Source organism: Ptychodera flava, chromosome 6, assembly GCF_041260155.1.
Source record: "Ptychodera flava strain L36383 chromosome 6, AS_Pfla_20210202, whole genome shotgun sequence".
Classification (NCBI taxonomy): domain Eukaryota; kingdom Metazoa; phylum Hemichordata; class Enteropneusta; family Ptychoderidae; genus Ptychodera; species Ptychodera flava.
In genome coordinates, this window is record NC_091933.1 from 2,020,994 (window position 1) to 2,043,410 (window position 22,417).

Consider the following 22,417-nt stretch of genomic DNA (forward strand, 5'->3'; position numbering starts at 1 on the left):
CCCTTTCACCACCATGGTTTGTCTCAAATCCATTGTTTTCTATGGTAAAGTTGGACCTGTATACAGGGAACTGGGGGTGAAAGGGTTAAGAAAACAACACATAAAATTTGAATTTACCCAATGTGTTCCACACTAATAGACACAAAGGTAGACATATATAATAGCAGCAACACTATTTATGTCGATGTGATTTCAAGGAAGTGAAAGTACAACTGGATGAATTATAAAACAGATATTAATGACAAAAATACCAAAGGATTGACCGAGCAATGATATGAGTTAGTCAACCCATGGCCTAAAATTCAATTTAGTTAGTTGCTGTTTTGCGTTTTGTAGAAACTGAAAATAACCAAACAAAGTAACAGTGACAGGCATGTTGATTGTGCTAATAGAGACAGAGCTGTCATATTCTAGTGTCACTAATATTATCAATGAATGGAATGATGAAATTATCATAAAAAAATACCATGCCCATTGCATTATGACGTAATGATAGATTCAGGCATACAAAAATGAAAGCTGAAAAGACAATGTTAAGTTTAGGAATAATAAATATTGCAGATTCTAACAAATAATTTAGCATTTCATTAAATGTTAACTGTGGGGACACAACATTGTAGAAATCAATACCCACAACATGGAACTTTTAAGGTTTTGGGACTGGGGATGTAGAGTTTAAAGGCAAATAAATAGAAAAGAATTTGAATGCACTTTAAATTCCCATTCTTTTATTGTCAGGTATAAGTGTTATTTGCTATGACAGTTTACAAAGATGATGGAGTTAGTGATATATAATGATGATGATGATGATGATGATGATGATCAGAAGTAAATAATGTTTACAATTGTCATAAATAATGCACACTAAAGCATACCAGGCCAGCCTGATGATGTACATTGGAATTGAAAAGGCTAAAAGTTAAAATCGTCCACAATAGACATGACTACACTATTGACATTATCTTCCATACAAATATAATATTGTGTCACAAAAGCTGGCTGTATAGGCTTTGATTACAACTGTTACCATTTTGGAGAAGCAGAAATTTATTGTACGATATATCTGGGGTTTTTTCTGCATGATGAAATCCATCTTCTAAAGCTTTTTGCTAAGTTAACCATGAGTTTTGAAAACACTTATTGTCAATTTTGTAGTCATACACGCTCAATGCTGTCCTGTGCTTTAAAACTTGAAGTTATACAACTTCTTTTAAAGTTACAAAATCTACATCAAGTTTAAGACTTCATTCAAAATTGCGATAATGTATTGAATACAATTTTGTCTGTAATCTCTTATGTTAATGACATTCCAAAGTTGAAATATCAGAAAGTGAGTGTAAGGGATGTGTGGTTCAACAGTTCATCTTTCCAAATAGCTGAATCCAGAGTCTTACCAGAAATTACGCTTTAAAATGATTTGAAGATAAGATACAGTGTCATGATTCACCCTTCTGTTCAGAAACACTAGATGCAGTTTTGAATAATTATTGGAGTCTGATAGATTGATTAGACTGGTCTTAATAATTTTGTTTCCAGGTGCTGTTGTTGGACAAGCAATGTCAGATCATCCAGACATCCGTAAATTAGGCTTCACTGGATCAACTCCCATTGGTAAGCAGATCATGAAGAGGTAAGCTATGCCATCAACGAGTTTTCACAATGTCTTAGAATTTAATATCACGCTTCATTTCATGAACACATCAAATATACAATAGAGGAGACAGCTGTAGGATTTGTTATCCAATCAATATGTGTTTTATCAAGCCACGTCTTCCAATTTAATCCTTCCTGATGCGTGCTGATCTCTATACTTCTAGGATTGCCAGCAAGTTGGCTGGCAATGAGAAGGATCAGTGATTACGGTGATAGATTATTCCAACTCAGTGTAACATGGGATCAGACTCTGTGAAATTCAGTTTACATTTGAAAGTACTGAGACGTTTTGATAATATATCTCTTCATTCATGTACTGGGCACAGTACTGTTATTTTAGACATTGCATTATAAATACCAGGTTTTCATTGTATGCCTTTTAACCTTTGCACCCTGACCCCTGGTACTCTATGACATCATTGGACATTTCTTTCCGAGCCGGGTTCAAAGGGTTAAATCTAATGCAGACATGATGACATTGATCAGCTAATTTAGCCCTATGTTACCTGGTTGTTTTTTCCAACGTGCAGTCTATTTCAGATTTGGATTTGATTGTAGAGATCAGTCTACCATAGTTTAAGAGATAAAATAGTCATTGTAGTATATTATAGATAAAACAATTGCATTGTAATGCTGACCATATTCCATATAGTTTGCATGCGCAGAAATCAAAGATTTAAATCACTGTCAGTCACTGCATAGTATTACATGGTATTAAATTCTGTGAAATAGCATTACCAGTAATATCTTCCCATGGTAACTTGCCAGTGCTTGTTGTGCAAGTACTGGCAAAACTGATGGTTATGGGTTCATACATGATTTATCTTTAAGACATGTGTATCCTATGGTTCTTTATATCATTTCATTTTTCTTAAATAGAGCTATTAATATGGTAGTACAGTAATATAAATCCTGTCACTACATGACACAGAGGGAGGGTAATATTTAGTCCCCACGGACACCGTCCGGGGGGACTTATAGGTTTGGTCATGTCCGTGCGTGCGTGCGTCCGTGCGTGCGTGCGTGCGTGTGTGCGTCCGTCCGTCCGTTCACGCAGATATCTCAGAGATGCCTGGAGCGATTTCATTCAAACTTGGTACAAGGATTACTTCATATGTCATACAGATGCACGTCGATTTGTTTCGTGATACGATCCAATATGGCTGCCAGGCGGCCATTTTATTACGATTTTTTCATGTACAGAGCAACAACTCAGGCATGTTTCAACTGATTTTATTCAAAGTTGATACAAGGACATTGACCAATGTCATAGATATGCACTTCAATTTTTTTGGTGATACAATCCAATATGGCCGCCGTGCGGCCATTTTGTTACGATTTTTTCATGTACAGAGCCATAACTCAGGCGTATCTCGATCGATTTTATTCAAAGTTGGTACAAGGACATTGACCTATGTCATACATATGCACATCAATTGTTTTGCGATACGATCCAATATGGCCGCCAGGCGGCCATTTTATTATGATTTTTTCATGTACAGAGCCATTACTCAGGCATGTTTCAACAGATTTTATTCAAAGTTGGTACAAGGACATTGACCAATGTCATAGCTATGCACATAAATTTGTTTTGTGATACGATCCAATATGGCCGCTGTGCGGCCATTTCATTACGATTTTTTCATGTACAGAGCCATAACTCAGGCATATCTCAACCGATTTTATTCAAACTTGGTACAAGGACATTGACCTATGTCATACACATGCACATTGATTTGTTTTGTAATACGATCCAATATGGCCGCCGTGTGGCCATTTTATTGCGTTTTTTCATGTCCAGAACCATAACTCAGACATGTATCAAGCGATTTTATTCAAAGTTGGTAAAAGGAGATTGACCAATGTCATACATATGCACGTTAATTTGCTTTGTGATAGGATTGGTCACACATTTGCACGTTAATTTGTTTTGTGATACAATTCAATATAGCTGCTGTGCGGCCATTTTGTTATGATTTTTTCATGTCCTGAACTCAGACATGTATCAAGCGAATTTATTCAAAAGTATTTTTATCACAGTATTTTTATCACAGACCTAATGAAGAGGACTCTATCCTCTCTGAGGACCTGTAATCAAAGTACCCATTAACAAGTGGGGGACTGTGTCATCAACGATGACTTGTTATATAAAGTTTAAAAAACTGGTGTCAACAGGCCCTCTTGTTGCAGCTTTTTTAGCTCCACTATCTGTGACATAGAACTTACAAGATAGATGGGTGCCTGCCTTCATCCATCATCCATCAGCAATGGCAGTTGCATTTGTCAACTTTTCACTTAGCTTCTTCTCCAAAACAGCTGGCCGGATTGCTTTTAATTTTAATAGACAGGTTTTGTAAGGTGACCTTTGTTAGATCTGTTTAACGTTTGTGTTTTGGGGGCATTTTTCCCATTTTTGGTCAAAACATCTTCTCTGAAACTGTTGTCTATTTTTGCTCTGACATTTGATGTGAGGTTTGTAGGTTAGTTCAAACTGTTGTTAAATTTGCATACTTGTATTTGTCAGGCAAATTTTCCTGTATGATCATTTATTTCTCATTTCATTTCAGTTGTGCAGAATCCAATCTGAAGAAAGTGTCACTAGAATTAGGTGGCAAATCACCTCTTGTCATCTTCAATGATTGTGATCTTGATAAGGCTGTCAGAAATGTAAGTAGACCAAACCTGTGTAATTGCTGTCTTTCCATCTAGGTATCTGTTCTCAGGGAAAATTTGCTAGACATTTACTAGTTAAAACAGTTTATTTAGAATAACTTGAAACAATGCCTGCCTTGATGATGATGAAATGCAAGAAAAGTTTCACATATGAGCTGGTGTATAGTGTTAGCTTGATGGGCGGAGATGAAGAGCGCCCTCTTGCGGCAGAAAATATTCTTTTACAGGTATCAGTTTGTGTTGACAACCCCCCACCCCCTTTGTTTTTGCAATGCCATTACATTGCCATTACATTGAAAAGAACATTGATTTTTTTGTCATTGAAAATGTCATAATATAAGCATAGAGCACAACTGGATAAAAGTCCTGAATGCAAATTTTGTACCAGCGTTTTTGAATATCTAGTTATAAGAACTTGTACAGTTGTGTGAAAGACTGGTTCAATTCAAGGTTGGTCATAACCTGCTAGAGCAGTTTAATAATATGAAAGTAACAATGAGGGAGGACATCTTACTGATACAAAATGTTCTGTTTTACATTCATGTAGGGTTGTGGAGCTGTTTTCTTCAACAAGGGTGAGAATTGTATTGCAGCTGGACGTCTGTTTGTTGAAGAGTCAATTCATGATGAATTTGTAAACAAAGTGGTAAGTCTTGACATTCAGTCTCAGTGATATGAATTCAAAACTGTTTTTTTCCTGCACTGGTAATTAATTTCATTTTTGCAACAAAAATGAAAACCAGGCTGCAACATCAAGTTGTGTAGAAATTCCAGAGACTATAGAGCTACTTTATACAAACTTAAAATAGTCGGTTGGTGACCAACAATACACTCACATTTATTGTCCAAGGTAGACTTAGAATTCTTGTGTGATTTAGGAATTATTTAATAACGGCAGCAAATCACAGTATATTCCCATTATTGTATACAACATTAGCCATACCTTGGACTTGTAGGTACTTGAACTCTTCACATCAAAGTCAGTTTAAAACAGAATATGTTAATAGTTTGTGTTCTGAATCATGGAAAGCTTTCAAATTATTTAAATTGTTGAACTGTGTTTAAGTCACAGTGACTTTCAAATGTTTCAAAATGTCAGTTTTTCATGAACTGAAATGAATTTGGGTTAGCCTCTCTGTTGATAACACATCATAATCTATGTCAATAAAATATTGATAAAATATGAACATATCTATTTTTGAGAAAGTTTTTTATCATGACATCAATTTCGGTAAATTTTCATAAAATCATTACAGAATAAAAAAACTGAAAATGGCAGTCTGTGTAAGCTGACATTGATGAATGTGATGAATGCTTCTAGCAAACTAGTCCATGCAGTACTGTTATGTTGTTTTTGTCTTCATCTGTTTTGTTCATCATTTGATTTATTTAGATTGAAGAGATCAAGAAGATGAAAATCGGTGATCCACTCGACAGGTCCACAGCACATGGACCACAGAATCACAGAGCACATTTAGAAAAACTACTGGAATACTGTGATATTGGTGTCAAGGAAGGCGCCAAGCTGGTTTATGGAGGAAAACAAGTTGACAGAGAAGGTTGGTGCTGTAATATCTTTATTACTATCAAATATATTCTGATAATTGTACCAAAATTGATAATGTACCCATTTAAATTGAAAATGAAAAATAAAAAATAGCAGAATTCAGTTTTTGTTAGAGTTTAGTCATCAGTTAATAAATAATTTGAGCTTATTGATATCAGGCCTGTCACATGTACTCACTCAAAATGTTATTGAAGTCAAGTCAGCATTGAACCATATGATAAAGCAGAGGCAATCATGAAATCAAAGCTGCAAGCAATTTGTCCTTTTCCATCTTTTACTACAAAGAAACAATAACCTCAGCATTGATTTTGACTGTTAAACTGACTGACACTGACTTATTCATAATTGCATAGGTCTATTCATGATGCCAACTGTCTTTACTGATGTGGAAGATCACATGATGATTGCAAAGGAGGAGTCATTTGGACCTATTATGATTATTACCAAGTTCAAGAATGGGTAAGTAACATGCAGGACGTACAGTGAGCTTATCAAATTGATTTATTCCTATGGATTGTAATGACAATTGCTAGGGACACCTATGCAGTTATTGTTATCAGTGTTAGACTTTGCACATAATCTGTAATGAACTTGTAAGATGCAGTTTTTCTAATATATAGTATACTGTCAATGGATGTACCAAATTTTGTACATTTTGTACATTAACTAGCAGTGTGACCTTTATAGTTCACTTTTTAGATTTGATAACCTTATATACATGCAACTGTTTTACCTGTGTCATGTTGATGTATTTGGCAATATTATAATGAAATATGACACTTTATGCTCTTAAGGCTCTTTGATGTTCCTGAAACAATATAGTGATATCATTTTCCATTTTGAATTGCAGAGATGTTGATGGCATGTTGAAGAGTGCTAATAAAACAGAATTTGGTCTGGCATCTGGTGTATTTACCAAGGACATCAGCAAAGCACTCTATGTATCTGATAAACTTGATGCTGGTACTGTGTTCCTCAACTGTTATAACAAGACTGATGTAGCAGCCCCATTTGGAGGTTTCAAACAGTCTGGATTTGGCAAAGATCTTGGTAAGTCAAACATTGCTTTATTAAATCTCTTCATTGTACCCTTATCATTGCAATGATATTGTCAAGTATTTCATACAAAGAATATATTGCTTGCTTAACACCATTCTGTAGTTTTCTCCAGAATCTAAATGTTATTTAAGCTTGATGTCATAATTTGCATAAGCTAGTTTGCTGCAATTACAGTAATGCCACCACCGGCTTATAGAGACTGATTTCTCACACCGAGACATAAATTTCCCTTGGTCTTCAAATGTATTATTGTGATCCATTTTTAAAACAAGAAAAACAAGAGGAATTCTTCTAACATCATACCAAACATATGGACAGCACTTTGGCACACTTCATGTAAAGCAATATTAGGATTAAATAAACTTCACTTAAAATAGCCGATTAATGAATAAATTGAAGTTTAAATCAAGGTCCACAATGCTCAAGCAAGTAGTTTACTTTCAATAATCTAAGGCACTGAGGCTCATATCATACTTATCTTTCTGGAATTCTTTAAAATAAGGAATGATGATGCTAGGTATAACCATGTCACTATTTGTGAACTGAATTCTGTCTTCTAGTCTCACCACATATACCGTAATGAGTATTTAATCACTTTTCCTGCAATTTTCATATATTGAGTATAAAAGACATAACTAATAGGGAAATTTAGGTTAAACTGGCCTGCAACAAATAAAGTTTGCTGATAACAAATAGGAACAGAAGCCAAACAGCTGTTTGTCCTCTTTGTGTGCATTAATTTGTCCATCTTTGATTACTTATGTTCTTTCCATTGTTGTTTTCCTGTATCTAAATAGCTTTTATTGTGAGTTTCAATGTGAAATTGTTTGGTTGACATGTCTGTCAAGGTAAACACAATATGTTTATAACAGAAGGTCTGTCTGAATTGTCAAAAAATTCAAATACCTCAAATACCTAAGATTATACTCCTAATTCCTAGTCCTCTCACTGAAAGAGATGGTATGTTTCACAACTGATAAATCAGTTTATTACATTGATCTTTGCAGTCCCTAGAATTCAACAAAATGACTGGAGATGTGATCTTTGCAGTCCCTAGAATTCAACAAAGTGACTGGAGATGTGATCTTTGCAGTCCCTAGAACTCAACAAAATGACTAAGTATTCCCTAATGGTCTTAGTCTTTTAAACGACAAACACTCACTATAAACAGAGACATGTAGAAATGAAATCTTTACTGCTTACTGTAATGGTACTAAAACATTTTATTTTAGAAAGTTAAATGACAGTCAGTGATAGTCTTAAAATATCTTGATATGTTTGTAATTGACTTATAAAGGAAGAATGATTATGTTAGGGATTGAGATGCCATCGGGAACATTTGGCCAGTTTTCTTGTTACCAGTAACTATATAATAATTTCACAAAAAAGTCACAAGTTATGACATTTTGAGTCAATGTTTGATCTCTGCATTTGTAATTTGCTATTCATACATCAAATTTACATATTAATTGAGTTATATATCACATTACATCTGTGAACATAGCTCCTGGATATGAATGTTTCTTATGAGACAACGATTTATCATGTCAAATTATCAGTTGTATGACATTCTGTTTCATACGGTCAAAAGTCGTGTAGTTTGAAGTAATAGGATCTAGCCTGTGTAAGCCGTCCTTCATATATAAATATTTTTGATATGTTTTAAAGGTTTCACCTTATAATCATGCTATATTTAGAACAACACAATCTATCAGCACACAATATTTGATTTAATCTAGTAAACAATGAAATGATACTCTTTCTTTTTGTGACCAACCTTATGATTGCCTTGCCTTTGACATTAAATAAAATGCAATGAAAATATCTGAACTAGACTTTAAAATGAGATTGTGTTTATAAGCATCTGCTACAGACCAACTTTGTTCTAAACACCTATCTTATCTGTAAAACTGTGTAACAAACACTTATCAGTGAAATTGTTTCAAATCATAGGAATACTTGCAGAGTATGTGTGTATATTAGTCCCAAATGTTGTTGATTCCATGTGAGCACTGTTACTATCAAGTACACCTTTTCTGTTTTGCTACAGAAATGCAATTTTTAAGTTAATCAAGCTTTGTAAAACTAAAATATCAGTTTAGCTATCAATGTATGAGTTCACTGCTTCCAATATTTCCATACAAATGTCTTTGATAGTCACAAAAACCCTCAACCTCCTCTAATAATTTTGTTTCTTAAAATTAACTGTTCAATGGTCATTATTGCATCACCACAACCTGAATCTTTGATTTGTACAACAGTTCTTATTCAAAATTCAAGCAAATTCAAACTGTCAATATTAGTAAAACATACAACTCTCTGTCACTTTCCTGTCTCATCCACTCTTTGTGCCTGCGCAAAGGGTATATTAGCTGATAAACAATGTGGATTTCAGCAAGGCTATATTCAACTTTCATCTCATACAATATCAACTTCATCTTAATCCAAGATTTATCTTGAGAAGATAGTTCATGACAAAGAATCACACAGAAACAACAGTCTGGCATTTTAGTATTACAAATGCACTGTCACTGTTTGATTAATCAACTGTGTAGGAAATATCATGCTGACTGTAATTCTATTAATTAAGATATTTCAGCATTGTAATCACTCTTCTGATTAAATTAAATGGAGTTTTTATGTATAGTGATTTCTCTACACCTTGGCCGTCAATTAGTGTCAAGTTGTTACATTTTATTTCATTAGACTGTAGAACTTGCAGTGTCTGTTTTTCTCAGACAGATTACAAGTTTAACCGTATATCATGAACAAACATGCATTTTTCTAGGAAACCATTGACATTGGCAGCAATATCAGCCAGTATGTTCAGTACAGGCAATGCTTCCGTTGTTGATATTTTCGTAAATTACTGTTACACATCCATTAGTCAGAACATATCAATGCGATGGCTGTCTGCCTCAGGGAACCTCCCACTCATCACGTCTTACTTCTTTCAGTACAATATGTATTCCTGACCAACGTATCACCTTCTAACCTTTCTGTTTGACACTGCGACACACACACTCTCATTACAGTGAGTTTTGCTGACATATTTCTCAGGTGAACTTGTTAATCTTGTACGAGGGCTGATTTGGAAACCAGCAAATTGCCAATTATATCTGACTTCTTTCATTTTCCTTGCAGCGTATCCAATATTTGTAAAATAGCCTTCCTTCCTTCCAGTTCTCTCAGTTGTTTCTGTATTGAGAATCAGCAATTGAATTATATCTTGTCCTTCATGTGGTAGTCTTTTATTCCAGTGCTTTCATAATTTTAAGAACTGCAAGGTTTACAACTCACAAATTGAATCAGACAGTGTTTTAATATCAGTGTCTGATTAGTATATCCTAAAAGGGAAGTGTTAACAAATTGGTATTTAATGAAAGTTGATAAATGCAATAACTAATGTACATAGAAATGAAGTAGCATATTAGTGGAGTGTGAAGCCAGAGTAATAGCTTTTGTATGGAAATAAACACCTTTACACCAATCCATACTATAGATGAGAAGATGTATTCTGTATTGTTCAAAATATGAAATAATTTGTGGAAGTTTTCTATTTGATGATGGAAATAGAAGTCCACACTTAAAATAAATGAATTCAGCTTGGCAGGGATTTTTGTTCCTTTATCAGTCTTGCTGTTGTTGTGTTCAGTCTTGTCAGATATGTACACAGCCATTAAAACAGCTAACAGTTGTGGCCAACAAGAAAAGTTTTCCATTTTACACAACAGCTGAAAATTGGTTTCAATCCTAAATGTCACGTTGTCTTGCAATGCCTTAAAGCAGTAAATAATGAATGTACAAGATAGGATCTACTCAAGAACAGTTATTAGGGTGCCTTCTAATGACCACAGACAAATAGCCCCAGGGCCACAGGTGATATTAACTGGTACCTGGTATGATCAGCTGAAAATCTAGATCTACTATTTATGATTACTCCTCTGAATATTATAAAATTTGATGAAACTAGTTACGTAAGCTTGTAGTGTTGCTGTAGATAATATGGCATGTCAGTGAGATACATTTATTTACAGTTGTAATTTGTATATTTGACAAATCTGTGCAATTTGGCAGATATATCTTTGAAAATTCAACAAATGTCATGCAAATTTGCTCACATTATCTTCAAGATGAGATTAAGATATCAATAAAGAATTTCTACACATTCATATAAATTAGTTTCTAATTGATAAAAATGGCGAATTTTATAATTTGGCAAGAGTTATATCTGATAAGATCTTGATCAGCACTTGCACGAATATGACCTCCTAGTTTACAGGTTTCTAAGTTTACGTAGACTACATAGAATTAAAATAAAACTTGGCAAGATTTTGTTAGGATGCACAAGTAAATAAAACATTAATTTGCTTGTTGAATTCCCTTCAGTACTTTAGCTTGATATCTGTTCAAAAACATCAGTACAATACAATAAATACAATAAGATTCAATAAATACAATACTACAATACAATACAATACAATACAATACAATACAATACAATACAATACAATACAATACAAAAACACAGATACATTCACTCTCATAAACAATGCCCTGAATGAAGTTGAAGTTGTACTTTGATTGTTCAGTAGAATTCCAAAGCAATCTTGTAATTTTTGTACACCATTTACGAATCTCTCTTGGGTCTCTCTTATCTAGCTTTCCAGTGATCGATTTCTACATGTTTCTATGGAGATTTCTGATTACACCTTTGTATTTTCATGGAAAACTTCCTGTCCAATGTCTTTGAGCAATCCACTTTTCAGCCTCCACAATGAATGCTAGAGAAATAATTTCCTAATTTAATGTAATTTGAACTGTCTAATGCATGAAATTTTAATAATTGATTTATAGATAAGATGTCCCGAGGGCAAACTATCATAGATTGAAATGATTACTTTAGCTTAGTTTAGTCAACGTCTTCTTTCTTCCATCTCATACTTTGAATGTTAAATGATACTTCAAATATCAAGTAAATTGTACTAGAAATAATCGACCCTTTCAAGGTTGTTAGTAAGTTTTAGAAAAGACTGAAAAAGCATACTAGCTTTTGAACTATCAAATTTTTCTTTGTAATTTGTGAAAGAGAGTAGAAATAGAGTATAACCTGTTTCTTTATGTGTATTTTGCAGGTCAAGAGGCTTTGAATGAGTATTTGAAGACCAAGACAGTTACTGTGGAATATTAAACTGCTGAGGTGAAGTGAAGATCAACACGAAAATGATATTAACACTCATCAACAAGACTGTTAAAATGATGCTTTATTTATGCCACTTTAGTACAATAATTCAGTGTGGACAATGATTATTTACACTGTAATATATTCAATCATTTGGTGTTTATGCTGAAGTGAGTTTATGGTGTACAAATCTCTTCAATTGGTTGTTGGACAACTGTATCAGCATGGAAACTGTAACAGCTTTTGCATATGCTACAAGATTTGCAGTTTGTATGTCGGAAGTTTTCAGGTTTTACTTTTTCAGTATTTCCTCAATACTCTACTGTTACTTTTCATAGTCAGTCAACAAACTGTACAATTACACACTATGTGAGTTCAATGGTGAAATCTAGCCCTCAAAGAGATCTATTGCCCAATCAGTTCAACTTGTTTAACACTTGAGCATGTACGTACCCCTGCTACATCTCATAACAATAAAAATCCACTTTGATCAATGCTACTGACGTTACTGTAGTATTCTGTCTTCCAGACACATCACACGATTGTAGACTGTATGCTTGGTTTGTTTTCAAGTGTAGGTTTATTCAGGTTTTTGTACCAACCTTATTTCCAGCAACATTGTAAAAGTGACTTGGATATTTTGAATGCTGGTTGAAACACTAACAGTCTCATACATGAGTACCATGCGCTCTGTATAAAGTAGACTTCGCCAATTGCTAAAGGCACAAGGCTTGAAGCTAAAAGTGAACCGTCATATTTGCTGCTAGATTTGCAAAGTAAAAGTTAGAATTCCAAAGCTATTGTCAACAATCCAACAACTTACAATTGATATCACACTGCTATGCTGTTGTGTTCACTTTTAAACATCTGACATTATTTTACTCAGTGGCAGTTTCCAAATATATGAAAAACTAGTAATATTTTTAAGAAAGCTTATTCAAAGTGTTTGGGAAATTTGAATTTAACAGACAGCTTTTAAAGCCAACGCCTGTTGTACTGGCGTGACTGCTATGAGTGTTGCAGTTTTATTGTTGTGGAATGTAATATTTTGAAATTGAAATGAACTTAGTCTAAGAATGGTCATGAAAAGTGAATCTCAGTGTTTTGGAGGAACTTTAATCTGAAAATAGCAGCAATTAGATTAATGACTAGAAATGAAACAACAATAATTGTGTGCAATACTCTATACAAGATGAGAATTTATAGAATTCTAACATTGTATTCCAAAGAAAACCATATTTTTGACAGAAAGAAGCAGTAGGTCTATTCTATGCATCCAATTGTACAGATTAACCTGTATATTAGATCCACTACAGCACAATTAAGGGCCCACAAGCAATGTGATTGAGGCTCAGAAAACTTATAATATGTAATAAAAACAGTTGTTTTATCTCTATCAAAGTGTCTCATTCTTCAGTGTGTGAAAGAGGGTTGTACAGTTATTGCATGCTGAAATTATTGTCCTGCTATAATATATGGTCAGTGAAATAAAGTGATATTGTATAAATTTTATCATGGAGTGTATAGTGTAATGTATCATGTTTTCTCACCATTTATACTCTGCAAACCAAGCTTAGTCATAATTCTTTGGAATACATTGACTTGAAGCTTCTAGGATGGGGTACTGTAATTCAAAACACTTTACAAAGCTCAGTCAAAAGTAATTTATTTTAATAGCCTAACAAAATTTCTGTATCACCAAATTTTATTTCAAAATAAACAATAGGAGAAAAAAAATTGTTTTAAAAAGTGCAGTCACAGCACCATGACCTTTGCTTCCTTGGTGATCTTAATGCACTGTACAGTGGAGTTGATGATACCTACTAGTGATAATCCAAAGATCTTCAATTTTAAAGAAATTAGAGATTATCAGCTGCAATGCTAACAAGTCACATTCAATATGAATTATCACATTGGAAAAAATAGAAACAAGTTTGAACAGTACATGCCAGCAAAATGTATCTTTCCTAAATTGAAAACATTGCTCAATCAATTAATGATGTAATATTCTCAATTTAATGTAGTTGTGTAATTTTATGATCTATCATTTCAATTGCCTAAAATCCACAAAGTTATGCAAAATTACAGACCCTTGGTTAAGTTTTATGAGGACTACACTTGAGTTGTGAGTGTTGTGAACGCCATAGTCTGTGTGGGGAAAGGGTGCTATGGAACCCTCTTCTGTGTGAAGAGACCATCCATAACATAGACATAGCAGAGAACTGAAAGTAGATCTCATGCCAGAAAGAAGATCTAGGCATTTCACTTACCATCATTTGAATTTGAATAATTTGCTACTAAGTTTGCAGCATTACTTGAAAAAAATATTCAAAACCGGAAAGATAATCAGTATGTAGGCCAGAGGGTCCTACTTTCCATTCCTAAATAAACCTGCCACTGGATTTTGTCATGATAAGCTGAACAAGAAAACAAAATCACAAAGCAATGGTTATCATTTGGACTACACTTTGACATATGTGTTTTGCTGTCTGTGGTAAAGCAGACAGGCATGGGTAGTGTGTAATATATCCACTACCTGACAAAGTAAACAAGCATGAAATCCCATAAAATTTACATTTTTAGAAAGTCAAAACCATGTTCTCCCAGGGTCAGGGGTGACGGAACAGCTTGTGACAGGGTGACAGAACAGCTTGTGACAGGGTGACAGAACAGCTTGTGATGCAAGTGAATAAGGCTGAAATGTAATTGTTTGTTAACCACAGTGCCTTTGGTGTGTGGAGGCACTGTGATTAAACTTATATTTGGGGTAACTTTAAAGTTTTCTTCAATGAAAGATGAGGTCTTGTAAATCAAAACATTGGCTCTGGAACAGATGAGTTTTAAAGTGAATTCTTTAATCATTATTGAAAAGTTCGAAAAACATATTGTGAAAACAGTATGATTTAATACATCATACAGTAGTATTATCTTCCTTTAATAAAATTCAAAACAAAAACCTTTGAGTGTAAATTATGTCAGCAGGGTGTCTTGCCACAATTTTCAACATAAATATCCTATCATATCACTGACATTTTCTGAACATGAATTAACTTTACCTGACTAGACTTGTTGACTCTAAAAACTTGACAAAGGCCCTATTTGTAAATTTAATACAACTTATCAAACACAGTGTTATCAATCACCGCCATGTCGAAAACCATAGCAATTACAAATTCCCTGGGGAACACTTACTTAATATGTAAATTGACCGTCCAACGCCACGTAATTATACAAAGCTGACGTCGAGATATGTTTTGGAGACTAAGGCAAGTGGTTCACCGCAGACAGGGGGGAAACCACAGACTTCCTTTTCTGTGGCGTAATGAAGATGATTCTGAGTTAACTACGGTTCACAGTATTTCGTACAGGTAGTGATCGGGAAAGGGACTTGACTAATTATTTTGAGATTCAAAGACGCGAAATATTGAGTTCTTTGCTGTTTTTCATATTTTCATCCCTTTTATCTATACAACTCTGGAACAGAGAAACCTTGAAACTGATACTTTTGCTACCCCTTGCTGCAGATTCGTAACCCGCAACTTTCTACATCACCCAATATCGCTGGGGAAAGTTGTTGGAGTCGATACAGAACTCTATCTATGCCATCCCATGCCATTTACATACATACATACATACATACATACATACATACATACACATACATACATACATACATATACAGACAGAGACAGTATTTTACTTCAGTTTACTTCGCAGTTTTTACCTTTCGAAAACAGGCCCAAAAAAGAGATTTATCCATCAATTATCAATTTAGGTGAACTCGTCGTAGAGTGTTAGAAATTCTCAAATTACATATATACTAAAAAGGGTTCGATTATTTCATAATGTGATGTGGCAAGAGAGGAACACTAATATAAAACCAAAAACCACAAGAACGCACTACATGTATGTTGTGTAAAGTTGCCGCAAGTATGGGGTTCGGCAGACTGTTGCTCAGATGGCAGGGAGCCATTGCAGTCACGTATGCCAGAGATACAATTGACTAATGCGGTGGGAGCTTTTTGAAATTGAGGTTGAATAATGATAAGTTGGGAACTATTGAAGGAAGGGAGAAAAGTAAAGCTAGAATACTCGTAAAGAAGATTGTCAGCGATATATGATATAGTAACAATACATATATGATCTTTCTGCGTATTGTTATACTTTGAAAGGGGAATAGTACATGAACAATCAAATTTTCAAAATCTTGCTATTTTCATGTAAGGCACCGGTATGTGGCTATATACGGTAGTTAATCAATATTTTGATTGCTATTTCATGGATGATATTTTGGACATGAATTCTCTGTGTTTTTCTTTATCACTCCACACTTGTCAAACGTGTAACGTGCATAATTAACATTTATCGTGTCCGTGAGTGTACAAGAGAAGGACATATCGAATCTTAATATAACCTGTATACGACCATGTCACACCCCTTTACAAATAAATAAGTAAGTTCTGGAGTGCCTGGCAGTTTGCGCATCTGTACATGTAATTGTAGAAAAGTTGGAACTGCTGCTATTCGGGTTGCAAATACTTATAAGGGTGGACCATTCTATATCGAGGGGGGTCGTAAAGTTGATCGGGGAGCATTTTCTTTTTGTTCCTGTGGCACTTTGCCTTCTTTTTTCGAACTTTGACCATTGTTACAACTTTTAAATCTTCTTGGAGGAGTAATTTTGTTTTCACCGACAACATTCACTGCTTGTGACAACAGCAAAGTTAGGACAGATATGCACAGCTCAGCACGTGCAAAAAGTTTATGTCTATAACTGTAAATCATGCAGTTGTAGTATCATTACTATGTACAGGAGGTGACTGATGGGAAACCTTCTGAAATACAGTGAAAATCCTTTTCTGTTTCCAGACCACTTCCCGAATTTCTTTTAAAACCAAACAAACATAATAAACAACGAAATGTTGATCAAACTTGATCATTTCAGCTCGTTTGCACTGGACGGTAACTGGAACTTTAGATGATGCTATAGTAGCCCCTCCATGTAGAACTGAAATAGTTGTCGATGAATCATTGTAAAAGAGACAGCGGCCACAATTCGTCTGCCAAAGACAACATTGCACATCGCATACATATGCAGAGCACGCTATGTTGGCGGGTTAAATAATGAGTATTTCAGTAAAATTTAATAGGAGTTAGGCCTACTAGTAAACGAAGAGAAAGCGAGAACAAAGAAATAATCTCCTCCAAGACAGGTTGTAAAATAGCGACCCACCCGAGAACAGCTTTCTGAACAATGATCGTCCCAAATGCCACCATCCCACCCTCTGTAATTACTATTTGCTCCATAAGGGTGTTCTGAGAAAATAAACTGAAGTATTAGATGTTATGATCCGTCCGAAAAGCATGCTAAATGTAACCAGTAAGCTTAATGACAGAAGTTAACTGTTGTTTTTTTCTACATGTCGCCTTTCCACATTTTTTATATGCCCTCTGTGGCTGGATTTTTCCGAAGGCATCTACTGGGAATTCACCCCGGCCTGGTATCTTGGACCAAAACTAGTCCATCCCTAAAGTGATGGCTAGTGTTCACGAGAGGTCGTTTTAATCTTTCCTTAGCGCCCCCAACACATATAGCCAGAAAGTGTCTATGGATGTCGTGTATGATAATCGAGCACCGAAATATATCGTATTGAAGACCGTTCGTCAGTGTCTTTTTGTAGATAGCTCACACTAAAACAGAAGTAGGAAAGAAGTCTACAAGTGCTGACTCGTTTTATTATAATAGCGATGAAAACACCGTATTCCGTTTCATAACCAACTGCACGGTCGCTGTGTGTCAGACACAAGCCGTAAGCCATGACTGTTCAACTTCAAGCAAGATCCTCCATGGTAGGGTGCGGACCACGTAAATGTAAACAGACGCAGACTGTACACATTACCTACCTTATACGGACACTATGCAATATTTAAATACCTATTCTAAAGAGAACATGTTTTCTTCCGAAACTCTATAACACATACGAGATCAACAACGCCACAAAATATGGCATGTTATGTGTGATTAATTGGGTCCCGGGATTTGAGTCCCTCCGAAACAATCTTGAAATGTTTATTATTATTCTCACCACCCCTCCCCATTAATGGAATAGTCCCTTTAGAAAGGTGCAACGCTGGCAAAGTTTCAGTTGTCAATGTTCGCAGTGACAGTGATCCCTATCAGTGCAGTGCGAGCCACAACTCAACCGTAAGTGGTCTTGTCAAAATTTCGCACAGCGTCTTCAAGGTTAGTCGCGGAAGGCTGACATCTAAAGACATATACATCGTTTACGAGGGCAGTGAAGTTGCGACTTCACACCCGATCCTTGAATAATTTGACGATGGCAACTTCTGAAAGGGACTCTGACCAGGGACAGTCGTCTGGGAACGAAGCTGCGATGGAGAAGACTGAAAGTTCACCAGTCAAATCTCAGCCCATCGACGATGGCCAGCCGCAAGTTTCGGCGAAAGAATTGTTTCAAGAAAATTTACAAGCGACGGTGACATACTGTAGCGTATTTTGGAGTTTCGGCATGTGTGTAGCCCTGCTCGGACCAACTTTACTTGATCTGGGTTGTCTGACGAGCAGTCCGCTTGAAACTATGAGCTGGGTGTTTTTTGCTCAGGCATTGAGTACCCTTGTTGGCTCAATGTTTGGTGGCGTTTTGGTCGAGAGGTGAGTAATTCCATTGAAAATACGAACAAGCTTTAACAGGTATATCAATACAACTCCATGAGCATTTGATGGCATAAACCGCCGATGCCTGTTTGATCATATCATACTGCAAGAAGGCAGGAAGTACTTCCTATTTTCTTGCATACCGCTACAACAAGTGGTCAGATCAGTCACAAAGTTTTACCTGTGCGTCGATATGGTATCTGTCATCAAGTGCTAAGGCGTTCGAATACTGGGCGTGGAGTTTTCAGCCACGCTGGATATGTCAGCTCTTCGGATTTTGAATGTTTGGCAGATATGTTGATCACTTGGTTACATGCTTTGTTTTGTCGATGACCCAGCTAGACATACATAATTTGACAAGAAATCGTAGAGAATTGAGATAGCGGGGTTTGTTGTGTCGTCTGCAGTTTCCGACTGTATATTGCTCTCAAGGAGTCTGACACAATATAGCGGCATATTGCCGCATAGCCAGTCACCGTTCTCACATTTGTTAAAGTCAACATTTAAGGCCAGAACATTGTTTTCAGAATGTGTTATACATTTTAAGCGTGTGCACATGTTTGACTTGTGAGTATTATGCAAACAGGGTTTGAAAAATCGAAGTAAAATTTTCTGTCAGCGCAATGTAGTAATGATGGGTGGGAACGGGATATAGGGATGATTGGTTCGATCATGGATGATGGAGGTAAAACTACAACCAGCATGGTTCGATGGACTGCACGTGAAGTTGATGAAAGAAACTTTACTAATTCGACAAATCACCTGGTAATGGTGTGTTATTCTGAGAGTTTTAGAAAAAAGGGAAATTTATCGACATTGAAAATGTTGAGGGTATTGCACTATCGATTAAAACGTTAAACCGTGGTTATTCAAAGCATTGTTACAAATCAAAACTCTATAATTAGGTATTGTAGGAGGCTTGTTGCTACCAGTACAGTGAATATATTCGATTAATTTTTGATGAGGGTTTATTCTCCAGTGAGAGGACAGTTGACAAAGAGGTCATGCATGAGTTGCCCCCACAAATCACTACTTGTCAGTTTTTAATATCATGTATGAATCCCCAAACATCAATTAAAACGTGTATGTCAATTAATGTCACAATGTGTGCATATTTGATATCACTCATGAGTATGTGAAGCTGTTTTGTCGACGTCCTTAGTATCATCACTCTGAAAGTGAAATTTTTTAGTTTCAGAGTAAGAAAAGGAGGGGGTGGAATGTTGTCATGGCAAGAACATACCAACATGCTGCAATATTCGTAACTGCCAGTGCTTGTGCATGTATTATGTTGTAAACATATTTTCTGTACGAGCCATATGCTTGTTTTTTTGTGTATTTGTTGAATACATAATCCAACCATGTTGAATACAGTGTTTAGTTGGCTTTTACGGCAATGGACTCTTGTATCAAACAGTCTTATCTGACTTGATACGTCTTGTGCTTTTCAGGGGCCATTTTCATTTTATCACAATATTAAGCTTAAGCCTGCCATACACGAGAGAAATTAGCAGCTAGCAAAATTTCATTCGAGTCCTTTTGCTCAGCCATTTTCATTTGCAGGCGTTTTTTTGTTAGTTTTTTCCTTTTGTGCTATTGAGCAAAAGATTCAATATCTTTGATATTCTTCATTGTGTGCCGCAGAGAAAGAGATTTTCCTAATGTCTTTTTTTATTAAAGCGCGTATGTAGAAATCACATGACAGTATAAAATGACTGCCTATAGCACTGAAAACTATGATTTCTGCATTGATCTTCTCACTAGATTAAAATGCATATATGTATTACAAGCAAATGAGAAGTGTCAAGATAAACTGTTTTTGATGGACTTGGATTTTCACTTCTTTTTCCTAGTTCTGTTGCTTTACGTGTAACGTGTACATTGGTCATGATTCAGTATAATTTAATGCAATTGCAAAACATGGAGGAAATACAGAAATTTTAGGATTAACAACAGACAGAATAATTTCAATATCACATTCCGTAAAGATGCTAAAATGTAGAATTTATGGCCACTAGGCGTCAAGATTATCAAACAACTCTGCTTACTGCTCCTGAAATATACCTTATTGGTTGCACTGCATACTTTTATAAGACGTACTGCATGTCTATGTATTCTTTAAGCCTACAGAAGATACCATGTTGCTCTTTGGTCATTGTAGAGAGATCTGGCTTATTGCACATGTGCTTCTGCTAAATTAGAGACAAGCAACTATGATTATGACCTTCCTAGTCCATTTGATTGAATATACATGATGTGTATGTAGTACGTTGATGACTGTAATGCATGGACTGTATAAAACAAATGCAAATGAGAATGAAACATTGTGCAACTTGATATATTTTCTAAACAATGCATTTAAACATGAAACACAGGAATAGAGTATGTGATGGAGATTACAGTATGTGTATACACACAAGATACTTTAAGTATATCCCATGTGTATACACACAAGATACTTTAAGTATATCCCATGTATTCACTTCACAGTACTTTGGTAAAAGTAACCAAATATTTGATAGCGTTTAAATATGACGATGTCCCTGACGAGATTACTGCGTGATGCTCTGCTGATGTTTATTGCATATCAATAGGAATGATCAACCTAGTAGGTTTAGACCACATGCAAGCTTTCTTTATCTAATGGGCCAAGTAGACTTAAATTCTACTGGTAAGGATAGTTTTGTACCATTAGAATGTGGATTATCAACAATATTTGTTATTTGTTGATGGCAGTCATAAAAAATGATTCATCGGATGTAACGGTGCAGACATATAGCTATTAAATACACATTAGTAAGAGCTGAACCATGCATTACTAAATTCATGGTTCAGTAGATAGACTTCGATGTAGATCCATGCATAAAAAATGAAAATGACAGTAATGATAGAAAGTATTGTGTAATTGATCTTGTTATGGAAAATATTATAAGTGGTAGTGCGCATAGTGTTTTGTACTGATAACCTACCAGGGTCTGACTTTTGTTTCTCAATATTCATGTCATCGATAGATTATATCAGTTTGTCATGGCATATGTAGTCATGATTCATATTGATTAGTAAGTTTGGTTTAATATTCATCACAAAGTTATTTGAAGTTAAGCAAAGTTATTATTTGAAGGACTTTTTTCTTAGGTGTATACAGTTACCTTTCAGGTGAATTAGCATTTTATGGTGTAGGTTTTTTAGCTTGGCTGTTAGTGACTCAGAGCTTATTTATTTAGTAATTAGTGGAGGTGTGGCCGAGTCTGGCGTCTGTAGTCCAGCAACTTTTTACATTCAAAGCTGCTTCAGAACGTTCAGTCTGATTCCTTTAATGTTTGGTATACAGGTCCCTCGGGATGACCTTATTTAGATTCATTCAAATTGTGATAAAATACGCCAATTTGTATTTTTAAGGCAATTATTGGTCAAATTAAAGGCAATTACTGGTCAAAAATCTTTAAAAATCTTCTTCAAAACAGCTGGTCAGACAGCTTTGATATTTCAGATAGGGTTCCCTAGGGATAATCTATTTCAGATGTGTATAAAATTGTGCAAAAATATGCAAATTTGTATTTTTAAGGAATTTTATCATATTTGGTCAATTTTTTATGTTCACCAAATT

The 22,417-nt window shown here is 35.2% G+C and overlaps 2 protein-coding genes across 6 annotated transcripts in view; both read left to right on the forward strand.

Annotated features, from left to right (window-relative positions):
- LOC139134577 (mitochondrial 10-formyltetrahydrofolate dehydrogenase-like) overlaps positions 1–13,646 on the forward strand; it is a 47,033-nt gene extending 33,387 nt beyond the window's left edge. For all 3 annotated transcript variants that reach the window (XM_070701477.1, XM_070701478.1, XM_070701479.1), the window contains exons 16-22: positions 1,537–1,630; positions 4,221–4,320; positions 4,874–4,972; positions 5,720–5,885; positions 6,247–6,352; positions 6,744–6,943; positions 12,088–13,646. In XM_070701477.1, the coding sequence (XP_070557578.1) occupies positions 1,537–1,630; positions 4,221–4,320; positions 4,874–4,972; positions 5,720–5,885; positions 6,247–6,352; positions 6,744–6,943; positions 12,088–12,143 (821 nt within the window). In that variant the 3' untranslated portion in view covers positions 12,144–13,646. The remainder of the gene's footprint in view (positions 1–1,536; positions 1,631–4,220; positions 4,321–4,873; positions 4,973–5,719; positions 5,886–6,246; positions 6,353–6,743; positions 6,944–12,087) is intronic.
- Positions 13,647–18,268: 4,622 nt separating this feature from the next.
- LOC139134578 (major facilitator superfamily domain-containing protein 4A-like) overlaps positions 18,269–22,417 on the forward strand; it is a 92,864-nt gene continuing 88,715 nt past the window's right edge. The window contains exon 1 of one of the 3 annotated variants that reach the window (XM_070701482.1): positions 18,269–18,807. In XM_070701482.1, the coding sequence (XP_070557583.1) occupies positions 18,473–18,807 (335 nt within the window). In that variant the 5' untranslated portion in view covers positions 18,269–18,472. The remainder of the gene's footprint in view (positions 18,808–22,417) is intronic. The other 2 variants (XM_070701480.1, XM_070701483.1) reach the window with 2 other exon arrangements.